This window comes from Salvelinus sp. IW2-2015, linkage group LG9, assembly GCF_002910315.2.
Source record: "Salvelinus sp. IW2-2015 linkage group LG9, ASM291031v2, whole genome shotgun sequence".
In the NCBI taxonomy this organism is placed as follows: domain Eukaryota; kingdom Metazoa; phylum Chordata; class Actinopteri; order Salmoniformes; family Salmonidae; genus Salvelinus; species Salvelinus sp. IW2-2015.
Genome location: NC_036849.1, coordinates 24,864,859 through 24,876,611, shown reverse-complemented (window position 1 = coordinate 24,876,611; position 11,753 = coordinate 24,864,859). Strand labels below are relative to the sequence as shown.

The following is an 11,753-nucleotide window of genomic DNA, read 5'->3' as shown; positions in this document are numbered from 1 at the left end:
TTATTTTTACTATTTTCTACATTGTTGAATAATAGTGAAGACATCAAAACTATAAAATAACACATATGGAATCATGTAGTAACCAAAAAAGTGTTAAACAAATCAAAATATATTTTACATTAAGATTCTTCAAAGTAGCCACCCTTTGCCTTGATGACAGCTTTTCACACTCTTGGCATTCTCTCAACCAGCTTCATGAGGTAGTCACCTGGAATGCATTTCAATTAACAGGTGTGCCTTGTTAAAAGTTCATTTGTGGAATTTCTTTCCTTCTTAATGCGTTTGAGCCAATCAGTTGTGTTGTGACAAGGTAGGGGGGTATACAGAAGATAGCCCTATTTGGCAAAAGTTCATTTCATGGCAAGAATAGCTCAAATAAGCAAAGAGAAACGACAGTCCATCATTACTTTAAGACAAAGGTCAGTCAATGTGGAAAAGTTCAAGAACTTAAGTTTCTTCAAGTGCAGTTGCAAAAACCATCAAGCGCTATGATGAAACTGGCTATCATGAGTGACTTGCTTGCGAAGGCTATAGCACAGCATCTAGACCATTGCTGGATGCCTCCAGAGAGTAGGAAGGGTTTGTCGAAGTTGGGGTGGGCCAACAAGACCTTGTCCAGCAAGGCTTGCTTTAGCTGGAGGAAGACCTGCTTGCACTCTGTTGTCCAGTCAGTTGCCGTCAACTTCTTGACAGGTGAGCGTCTCTTCTTCATCTTGCAGCGTGGAGCCTTGTGCCCAGTTGTCATGCAAAAGTGAAGCTTTGCGAGGGTCAAGCATCCTTCAATTAACTGTTGGTAATACACCACCATCCAGGGGAACAACCTTAGTTTATTCTGAGAGGGGATGTCACTTCCGTCTTCCATCAGGTCAACTTCCGTCACGCCTGCAATGGCCTTCACTTTTCTCAGGATCTGTAGCTACACCATCCTCACTGACGACAATAATTTGTTCTTAACTTCTTAGGTATAGGGGGCGACATTTTCACTTTTGGATGAATTTGTGCCCAAATTAAACGGCCTTGTACTCTGTCCTAGATCATATGATATGCATATTATTATTACTATTGGATAGAAAACACTCTGAAGTTTCTAAAACTGTTTGAATTATATCTGTGAGTAAAACAGAACTCATATGGCAGGCAAACTTCCAAACAAGAAGTGAAAATTCTGAAATGGGTCGCTGTGAAAGGCATCGCCTATTCAATTGCATTATATTTATGGATCTGTATCCACTTCATACGCCTTCCACTAGATGTCAACAGGCAGTAGAACGTGGAATGAAGCGTCTAGCCTGATGTGGGACCGAATGAGAGCCTTTGGAGTGACAGGTCAGGTAGATTGCCAGTACTTGGCCGCGCACATTGGGAATGTAATTTCTTTGTCTGCAATGCGTTAGATAGACATGAAGAAATTCTCCGTCTGGGACGTTATTGGATATATATGAGAAAAACATCCTGAAGATTGATTCTCAACTGAGTTTGACCAGTTTATTCGAATTTTAATATCACTTTTTGAAGTTTTCGTTCATTGCGCAAATGTGTATGGACACGTGAGCTACACATGCTAGCCAAAGTTGCTAATTCGACAGACGTAATGGACATTATAAAACAAAACAACGATTTATTGTGGAACTAGGATTCCTGGCACTGCATTCTGATGAAAGTTCATCAAAGGTAAGGGAATATTTATGATGTTATTTCGTATTTCTGTTGACTCTGACTCTGTTGACTCCAACATTGCGGAGAATGGCTGAGCGCTGTCTCAGATTATTGCATGCTGTGCTTTTTACTAAAGTTATTTTTTAAATCTAACACAGCGGTTGCATTAAGAACCAGTGTATCTTTAATTATATGTTAAACATGTATCTTTCATCAAAGTTTATGATGAGTATTTCTGTATTTCACGTTGCTATCTGTAATTACTTTCGCTATTTTGGAGCCATTTCTGAACATGGCGCCAATGTAAAACCACGATTTCTGGCTATAAATATGCACATAATCAAACAAAACATAAATGTATTGTATAACATGATGTCATAGGACTGTCTCTTATACACATCTAGATGTGTATAAGAGACAGCAAATATATGTTGTGTTTTCGCTGTAAAACATTTTAAAAATCGGACATGTTGGCTGGATTCACAAGATGTTTATCTTTAATTATGTGTACAACATGTATTTTTCATCAAAGGTTTATGATGAGTATTTCTGTATTTCACGTTGCTCTCTGTAATTACTTTCGCTATTTTGGAGCCATTTCTGAACATGGCGCCAATGTAAAACCACGATTTCTGGCTATAAATATGCACATAATCGAACAAAACATAAATGTATTGTATAACATGATGTCATATGACTGTCATCTGATGAAGTTGTTCAAAAGTTAGTGATTAATTGTATCTCTATTTGTGGGTTTTGTGAAAGCTATCTTTTCTGTGAAGAAATGGCGGTGTGTTTTTGGATATTGTGGTGAGCTAACAAATATATGTTGTGTTTTCGCTGTAAAACATTTTAAAAATCGGACATGTTGGCTGGATTCACAAGATGTTTATCTTTCATTTGCTGTATTGGACTTGTGATTTCATGAAATTATATTGTATTAGGTTGCCTCCAGTTACATGTTTTAGTAATTCTTTGCTAGATTTTGACAAAAGAGCATATCATGCTGTGAAATTGGCATTGATAAACACGGAGGAATAATTCAACATTTCACAATACAAAATATGCAAAGAATGTCATATTCTTGTTAATAAAAACCCATAGCAATTTCATTAAAGAAATAATACATGAGGCCATTTATTTTAATTTCTCTCCTTTTCTATGTTGTCTATAGCAGCACTACTGATTTCTGCATGTCGCACCATCAAAGACGCTCACCACTCCCTCGCCAGGCTGACGCTCTGGCTGCTTTAGGTGGAAATGCCTTTTTCTCGACAATGTACGTTACCTCTGGCTACTACAATGTGGAGATGCATAAGGATGACCAGAGATTCACAGCCTTTACATCGCCATTTGGATTTTATGAATACAACCATATTCCACAGGGGTTATGTAACAGTCTATAACATTCATGAGGAGGATGCTAAACATCTTCGGAGATCAGAACTTTCTTAGCCTGCTGTGTTACCTTGATGATGTCTTGGTCTATGCGCCCACTGAAGACCTGGGTTCTGCAGGGACTGGAAATGGTCTTTGAACGTCTTAAGGCTCACAACTTCAAGCTCAACCCAAAAAAGTGTCACTTTTTGCAGAGGTCTGTGATGTTGTTGGGGCATATAATTTTTTTATTTTATATAACCGGATCCGGGATAACTGTCATCAAAAACGCTGACTAGCATAGCCTAGCCTAGTGCCACAGGGATATAATACAATACAAATACTGCATTTCAGGTCTCTAAAATAAATGTATTTGCCTAGGACAGATATAATCTCGCACGGAAAATACAAATAAGCTCCCCCTAACATTTCCATGGGATGATTTGAATATACCAATCTTTTCCTTCAAAAGTAACTTGGTGCCAGAGGGAGCCTTTCCAACAAAAATACCAGACAGAAGCAGGGTGTGATCTTATTGGGTGATAGGAAGGAATACATCCCTAATAAATCCCTAATTGACCCCTGTGCCATTCATATCATTACAGCCTTAGCATACAGTATACTGTGTTTATCATAACAGCTACAGTACTCCGATCACTTCCCCATGTCCAATATCACTACAAAGACACATTAAGACCTTCCTCTTTATTCTATTAACATCCTGTTTTTGATTCAACCACCAAAGTTATTTATGAGCTTATCAGGGAAAGGGCACATTTCAACAACATAGGTTTTGGTTTGTGCAAAATTATAGGAGGGAAGGTAAAGACTTCAGTTACCCACATGAAAGTGTTGGTGTTGAGCAGAGTGAAAAGGCACTAGCCCTGTTTATACTTGGTTCTAACATGGTATCTTTGTCCTGATCTTGTCCACATTGTGATTGTGCCCACATTTTTAGACCGGTGTATACATTAAAAGACGCATCTTCCTGACCACCTCCAGAGGTAGTCAAACTCGCATTGTATCTGTATGCTAAACCGAAGCATAAGGAAGCATTTAGGGCCCCATTGAGCACAAAGGGACAAACAACTCCCCAACACCCCATTTGCAAGAATTAGCATAAAGAGATAAAGGGTCTTCCCCATAAACTGCAGTTTCCTGCACCAAGAGAAAGGTAGTTAACACCAATAGAGGGGAAACGGTTACTATGCACATACATTTTAAAGCCTATGGATTCTGTAGTGATAATGTACTTAGAATTGAGGTTGTATTCTTGACAAGTTTATTGCATAAAGCATTGTGTTGTGTTTAAAGTATTATAGTAAAAAACGGAGAAAAACAAATACTGGTATAAAGAACYTTGCATACAGCTTCTTGAATAAAACAACCACATACACAATATCTACAAAAGTATGTGGACGACCCTTTAAAATAGTGGATTCGGCTATTTCAGCCACACCCATTGCTGACAGGTGTTTAAAATTGAGCACACAGCCATGATGTGGCTGAATGGAAGCAAGTCCCCGAAGCAAAGTTCCAACATCTAGTGGAAAGCCTTCCCAGAATAGTGGAGGCTGCAAAGGAGGGACCAACTCCATATTAATGCCTATGATTTTGGAATGAGATGTTTGAAGAGCAGGTGTCCCCATACTTTTGGTCATGTAGTTCTGTATACTGTCGTGGAAATTCAGTACTGAGAGAGATTTGGTCATTTCTTCAAACAATCATCTTTATTAAATATCGATTAATTATTGCAATAATTAGGCTGGTCGACCCTCCACCCTTGAGTGTTGGACCGAATAACCTAACCTTTACACAAAATACAATATATAGCTGACACTAACAATGCTCAGTCATGGTTGGTTCAACCCCCCTCATGCAGACCAAGGAGCATCAAACCACTCTGGGTTCATCCTGTCGTTATCTGCACATGGGTGTTGTCTTTACCCCACCCTGGCTTAGTTTCCCAGATGCAAGGATGATTTAGAGACAATGAGGAATTGTTCTAAACTCCTCCATCTCGGTTACACCCACCACATCTCGTCTATGTAATGCAGTCTAACTAAATTGTCAGCTCAAGCCATCTCTGGTGACCATACGCCCAGATTAGCTGCAGGAAACTAGAGCGGAGACCATAAAAACACAGACACTAACAGGACAGAAATATCCTCCTATTTGTTAAGTATCAATTGCTAACTATTAATATCAAACAAATCAGGTAAATATGTAATTTTGTGGTAACTAATCCTCTTAGTTACGTCCCGGAAATCTTCTATTCTTCCCCAATGTATTGTTGGTGGGAAGGAATGCATACACTTCCCAGAGAATTTGGGACACATGCAAGTTCGCAACACAGAATAAGTGAGAAGCGCGATGTAAAAATATTGCACATTACAACATAACACAAAGCCATACACTTTTTCTACTGTCACTCCAGCATAATACAGATATTCTCTATTTGGAATAAAGCATTGCTTTTCTTTTGTTGTACATGGGACTGAGGTAGAAAACTGCATCAGTGACGCGTGTCGGCAGATAGGGAAAGGCATAGAAGAACAACATATCCAGCTTAGAGACCAACAGATATCTGCGTTTAGGTCTGTACGCTGTGAGGGCGTCCACCATAGCGTCTATGACCAGGCTGCTGTCCTGGTTGCCAGTCATACATGTAGACATGTGGTAGTTATTAGCCAGGTCCACATACTGTCTGTTGAACATCTGTTGACGCTCCTCGTCCAGTTTCTCCCAGATTTCTGTCCCTGTTCTCCTCTTCAGGATGCTGGTAGCAGGACCAAAGTTACCTGGCTGGATGATGCTCACCTGAGATCATCACCACAATGTTAAAGGGGCACTCTGAAGTTCAAACAATAAGCAGTCACACCACCAGTGTTTTGGTGAAGACCTGAGGGATGGGGCTGGAGAAATGTAACCTTTCTCAAATTCATAAACAGAGCTATGGATGCAAGGATTGGCCATCCATGATATCAAAGTTATAGATTTAACCATGTTTTGAAGCTATAGTGTTTGTTTACAATTACATTGTTTACCAACAATGAAGTAAAACAAGCTTATATTTTGGGTTCTGATGGGGTACCACAGTTGAACTACGATCATGAGGCATTTATACGTTATATTCTTCAAGAATAAATGGGTATACTGTATATCATTAACTTAAATGTCCATAAATGGACATAGCAATCACAGATTGACGTTTTAAGGGGAATGTGTTGGTTACAATCAATGTAAAAAAATATAGTGTATTAAAAAGACACACACACACAGTAATTATTATGATTACCAAGAGTTGTCTTTACCTTTACTCCAAAACCGGCCATCTCTACCCGTAGGCAGTCTGCAAACGCCTCCAGTCCTCTCTTGGACATACTGTAGGCCCCCATGGTCAGACAGTTGAAGAAGGCAAAGATGCTTGAGACGTACACCATCCGTCCTACGGAAATCAATGAACATTACACATTTTAGAACACTGTGGAGTAATATGAACATTGAATGTGATAAATCAAGAATTATGAAATGGTGATGGTAAAATAATTATTAAACTTACCTTTTGAGGTACGGACCAATGGGAGGAAAGCTAGGGAGGTCCTGATGCTGCCAAATAAGTTGACCTCAGCTATATTGCGATAATCATCAATGGAGTTCCACTCTGTCTCTGACCAGTCTGAGATGCCAGCATTGTTCACAACTGCCCAAAGCCCTTCAAACAAAACAAATCAACTTACATTAACAATGTGTGTAAAACCTGTTAAATCAGTTTTGTCATAAGTGTCTCACATTTCAGCCTGGCGTCAGAGCCATATGAAGCATACTATACATATTTATGAGCACCTCCAAGATGATTGAAACTGTATATATAGTTTTTGGGGTGGCAGGTAGCCTAGTGGTTAGAGCGTTGTGCCAGTCACCGAAAGGTTTCCTAGATGGAATCCCCGAGCTGCCATGGTAAAAATCTGTCGTTCTGCCCTTGAACGAGGCAGTTAAACCACTAGGCCGTCATTGTAAATAAGAATTTGTTCTTAATTAACTGACAAGCCTAGTTAAATAAAATATATACTAATGGTCCAGTTACTTTAAACCCGACCAAATCCAAATAGAGCTGTCATTCTTATTGAAAGCAAGTCTAAGAAGCGGTAGATATGCTCTGTGTGCGTTATTTCTATTTCTATGCTTTCTATGTTTTTGCATCTTTTACTTTCAGTTTTCCACACCAGCTTAAAACAGCTGAAAGTACAATATTTTTGGTTATGGAAAAGGTATTTCGCAGTGGTTAAGAACTACTCTATTTTAGGAACCAGGAAATGGCGGAGTAATTTATGCATAGCACATCTTAAACATATCTGGAGCAGGCTGTAATATGGTTTTGATACGCCCGTGGAGCGGAGCCGAGCGTGCGATTCGCAGTGACTAGGCCTTCATCAAGGAGCCTAGGCCTTGTGCTAGAAAGTTTTTGTAGGCCATTATCCTACATTTACTGATTGATTCATCTTAATCTATTAGCCTACATTGCTATATAGCAACAGCATCATATTTAGAGTCAGCAAACTGGTAAGTGTTTTGATTTCCCACTACCTCAGGAGGTGAAATAATATTGCCTATTGCCTAGGTGTCTGCAAATTCTCTGAAGACCCCCAAAAAACCTGATAATTCTGGATCATTTTTGACAGGTTTCACATCACAATTTCAATCATGCATTCCCTGGATAGGTTTGATGAAATAGCTTTTCTTTGAATCATATATAGGCTACCATCTCCGTTGTCTTACTTGGCACTGGAAACAAATATTCTAGAGCCCTGCAAAGTAACTGTCCATCAAAATAGTTACATTTGTCACATTACGATTTGTCCATATTATCGTCAGGCTCTAGCACCTCCCACAAAAATAATTCATCGCTGATTTATCATCATTATCAAAAAATAGGTCAACATATCGGGATATGGATTTTTGTCCATGTCACCCAGCTCTACCCTAACCATAATTCCTGCAATCCAAAGGTTGCGAGTTTGAATGACACTATAAGTCCTCTAATTCGTATGATATTGTACGACCGCTATTCAATTCATAATGTTACCTAAAGAAATGTAATATAGCATGCTAAATGGAGGTATGCCCAAAATCCTACAAATTGCCCTGAGCCCAGGTTGCACATTTTATGTTGTAGTTGACAACAGGTGCTTTTGAGAAGGAAAAGGTTCACTCTTAGTGTTAACAACAGTCAATGCATCATTAATAAAGCCCTGGGGGGAAAAAAGGACTTGTGAAGAGCAGGAACATCAACCTCAGAATAGTCTTAGTCATGGGTCAGCAACAGGTGTCCGTCCCACAAGCCAAAAACAGCCCCCAATGAATTTATTTTAAGTAAAAAAAAAAAAGAGGCTAAAATCACCAGGAATTAAGCCAAAATGTGTTACATTTATGAAATCTGTTCCAAAGTATTCCCACAAAAAAAGAGACGTGATCATGTATGACATGATTATAAAAAAAAAAGAAGTCTTATTGGGTTTAGTCGTGCTCAATTTGCAGTGTACAATTGGGCTATGTTCCGCCCCTGACTATCCGCTCCGACAGAAATTGGCCCATGGCTGAATATACTGTAGTTGCCTACCCCTGCTTAGTCTTAAGAGTTTCTTTTGAGAAGGAAATTGGATACATTTTTGCGTTAACAGTCCGTAATTGTTATGTTAAGTAACCTACTTGTAACAAAGCTCACCTTTCTCTGGCAGGTTAGATTGGACCACAGTCCTTGCCTGTGTCACATCTTCATCTTTAGTGACGTCTAGCTTGAGAATGTTCATGTTGCTGGAGCTCTCTCTGTGCAGAGTTTGGGCACCATCTCCGTTGGGAAACAGACAACCGGCGAAGACCACAAACCCCTGAGCATCCAGCCTGCGGGCCAGATGATGACCGAATCCGCTGTCACAGCCCGTTATCAGTACCGCACGGCCCACTCCTATCACCGCTTGGGTCCTGCCGCGGTACGACAAGAGCATGAGGGCCAGGAGAAAGATCGCACAAACGGATGAGACAATGATTCTTCCAAAGGGGAAGGAAGTGAGAACAGTGGTATCCATGCCAACGATGTTTAGAAGTTATCCAATAATGCTTCCCATCATTGCAAAATTGTCAGCAACAGCYTCCATTCTCAACCAGGGGTGTAGGCTATTTATTCCTGAAAGACAACAAAGAAGTTTTTTGTGCAGACTGTTGGGATGTTCTCTATGCTTTAGGGCAGGGGTGGCAAACAAACAAACAAACATGCTTGTGTTTCTAGCTCCAACAGTGCAGTAATACCTAGCAATAAAAAACAATACACACATAATCCCCAAAAAATCTGAAATATCAGAACGAGCAATGTCAGAGTCCAGATTTATATTTATATATATAAAATATAATAATTAAGTTCTGTATAGACAGTATATGAATAGAAAAGGTGCACAGCAGTAGTCAAATAGGATGAGCCATGACTACATATGAAGTGGGTAAAACAGTATGGAAACATTAATAAAGTGACCAGTGTTCAATGACTGTACATAGGGCAACAATCTCTAAGGTGCCGGGTAGAGTACCGGGTGGTAGCTGGCTAATAACAGTAACTGAGGTTCAGGGCAGGATACTGGGCGGAGGCCGGCTAGTGGTAGCTGTTTAACAGTCTGATGGCCTGGAGATAGAAGCTGTTTATCTCTCGGTCCKAACTTTGATGCACCTGTACGGTCTCCACCTTCTGGGGTGAACAGGCCGTGGTTTGGGTGGCTGAGGTCCGGGGGAGTGGAGTTCGGGATCCATGGTTTGGCCCACTGAAGTCTGGCCTCTGGCCATCCAGGCCAGATCACTGCCTCTGATTTGGCCAGTGGAGGTCACCACAAATGTCCAGGAGCCAGAGTTTATGAGAACTTTTTGACCCCTTTTTTATTTATTTATTTTTATTTCACCTTTATRTAACCAGGTAGGCCYGTTGAGAACAAGTTCTCATTTACAACTGCGACCTGGCCAAGATAAAGCAAAGCAGTGTAACAAAAACAACACAGAGTTACACATAAACAAAACGTACAGTCAATTACACAATATAAAAATCTATCTACAATGTGTGCAAATGTAGAAGATTAGGGAGGTAAGGCAATAAATAGGCCACAGAGGTGAAATAATTACAATTTAGCATTAACACTGGAGTGATTGATGTGCAGATGATGATGTGCAAAAGAGCAAGAGGATAAGTAACAATATGGGGATGAGGTAGTTGGGTGTGCTATTTACAGATTGGCTGTGTACAGGTACAGTGATCCATAAGCTGCTCTGACAGCTGATGCTTAAAGTTAGTGAGGGAGATATAAGTCTCCGGCTGCAGTGATTTTTGTAATTCGTTCCAGTCATTGGCAGCAGAGAACTGGAAGTAAAGGCGGCCAAAGGAAGTGTTGGCTTTGGGGATGATCAGTGAAATATACCTGCTGGAGCGAGTGCTTCAGGTGGGTGCTGCTATGGTGACCTGTGAGCTGAGATAAGGCGGGGCTTTACCTAGCAAAGACTTATAGATGACCTGGATCCAGTGGCTTTGGCGACAAATATGTAGCGAGGGCCAGCCAACGAGAGCATACAGGTTGCAGTGGTGGGTAGTATATGGGGCTTTGGTGACAAAACGGATGGCACTGTGATAGACTACATTAAGTTTGCTGAGTAGAGTGTTGGAGGCTATTTTGTAAATGACATCGCCAAAYTCAAGGATCAGTAGGATAATCAGTTTTACGAGGGTATGTTGGCAGCATGAGTGAAGGATGCTTTGTTGCGAAATAGGAAGCAGATTCTAGATTTAATTTTGGATTGGAGATGCTTAATGTGAGTCTGGAAGGAGAGTTTACAGTCTTAACCAGACACCTAGGTATTTGTAGTTGTCCACATATTCTAAGTCAGAACCGTCCAGAGTAGTGATGCTAGTCGGGCGGGTGGGTGCTGGTAGCAATTGGTTGAAGAGCGTGCATTTAGTTTTACTAGCATTTAAAAGCAGTTGGAGGCCATGGAAGGAGTGTTGTATGGCATTAAAGGTTGTTTGGAGGTTTGTTAACACAGTGTCCAAAGAAGGGCCAGATGTATACAGAATGGTGTCGTCTGCGTAGAGGTGGATCAGAGAATCACCAGCAGCAAGAGCGACATCATTGATATACACTGAGAAAAGAGTCGGCCCGAGAATTGAACCCTGTGGCACCCCCATAGAGACTGCCAGATGTCCAGACAGCTGGCCCTCCGATTTGACACGCTGAACTATATCTGAGAATTAGTCGGTGAACCAGGCGAGGCAGTCATTTGAGAAACCAAGGCTATTGAGTCTGCCGATAAGAATGCAGTGATTGACAGAGGCAAAAGCCTTGGCCAGGTCGATGAAGACGGCTGCACAGTACTGTTTTTTATTGATGGCGGTTATGATATCGTTTAGGACCTTGAGCGTGGCTAAAGTGCACCCATGACCAGTTCGGGAACCAGATTGCATAGTGGAGATGTACGGTGGGATTCGAAATGGTTTGTGATCTGTTTGTTAACTTGGCTTTCAAAGATTTTTAGAAAGGCAGGGCAGGATGGATATAGGTCTATAACAGTTTGGGTCTAGAGTGTCTCCTTTTGTGCTGGTGATATCTGGCCATGATATATATATATATATAAGTTTGTGATATATGGCCAATATACTATGTCTAAGGGCAGTTTCCAGACACGCCTTGTTG

The 11,753-nt window shown here is 40.6% G+C and overlaps 1 protein-coding gene across 1 annotated transcript; it reads right to left on the bottom strand.

The window, feature by feature from the left end:
- Window positions 1-4,744: 4,744 nt before the first annotated feature.
- zgc:113142 (D-beta-hydroxybutyrate dehydrogenase, mitochondrial) lies at window positions 4,745-9,383 on the bottom strand. Its single transcript, XM_023994778.2, has 4 exons — window positions 8,759-9,383; window positions 6,596-6,748; window positions 6,348-6,481; window positions 4,745-5,853 (listed from the first exon to the last, which is right to left on the bottom strand). The coding sequence occupies exons 1-4, from the start codon at window positions 9,117-9,119 to the stop codon at window positions 5,488-5,490; spliced, it is 1,014 nt and encodes a 337-aa protein (XP_023850546.1). The 5' UTR covers window positions 9,120-9,383; the 3' UTR covers window positions 4,745-5,487.
- Window positions 9,384-11,753: the final 2,370 nt, after the last annotated feature.

Excerpts from the sequence above, each read along its gene's own strand:
- zgc:113142 (XM_023994778.2), bottom strand. The coding sequence starts at position 9,119 with ATGGATACCACTGTTCTCACTTCCTTCCCCTTTGGAAGAATCATTGTC. Across the intron at positions 6,749-8,758 it reads ATCTAACCTGCCAGAGAAAG|GGCTTTGGGCAGTTGTGAAC; the intron begins GTGAGCTTTGTT and ends TTTTGTTTGAAG. Across the intron at positions 5,854-6,347 it reads TGGCCGGTTTTGGAGTAAAG|GTGAGCATCATCCAGCCAGG; the intron begins GTAAAGACAACT and ends TGATGATCTCAG.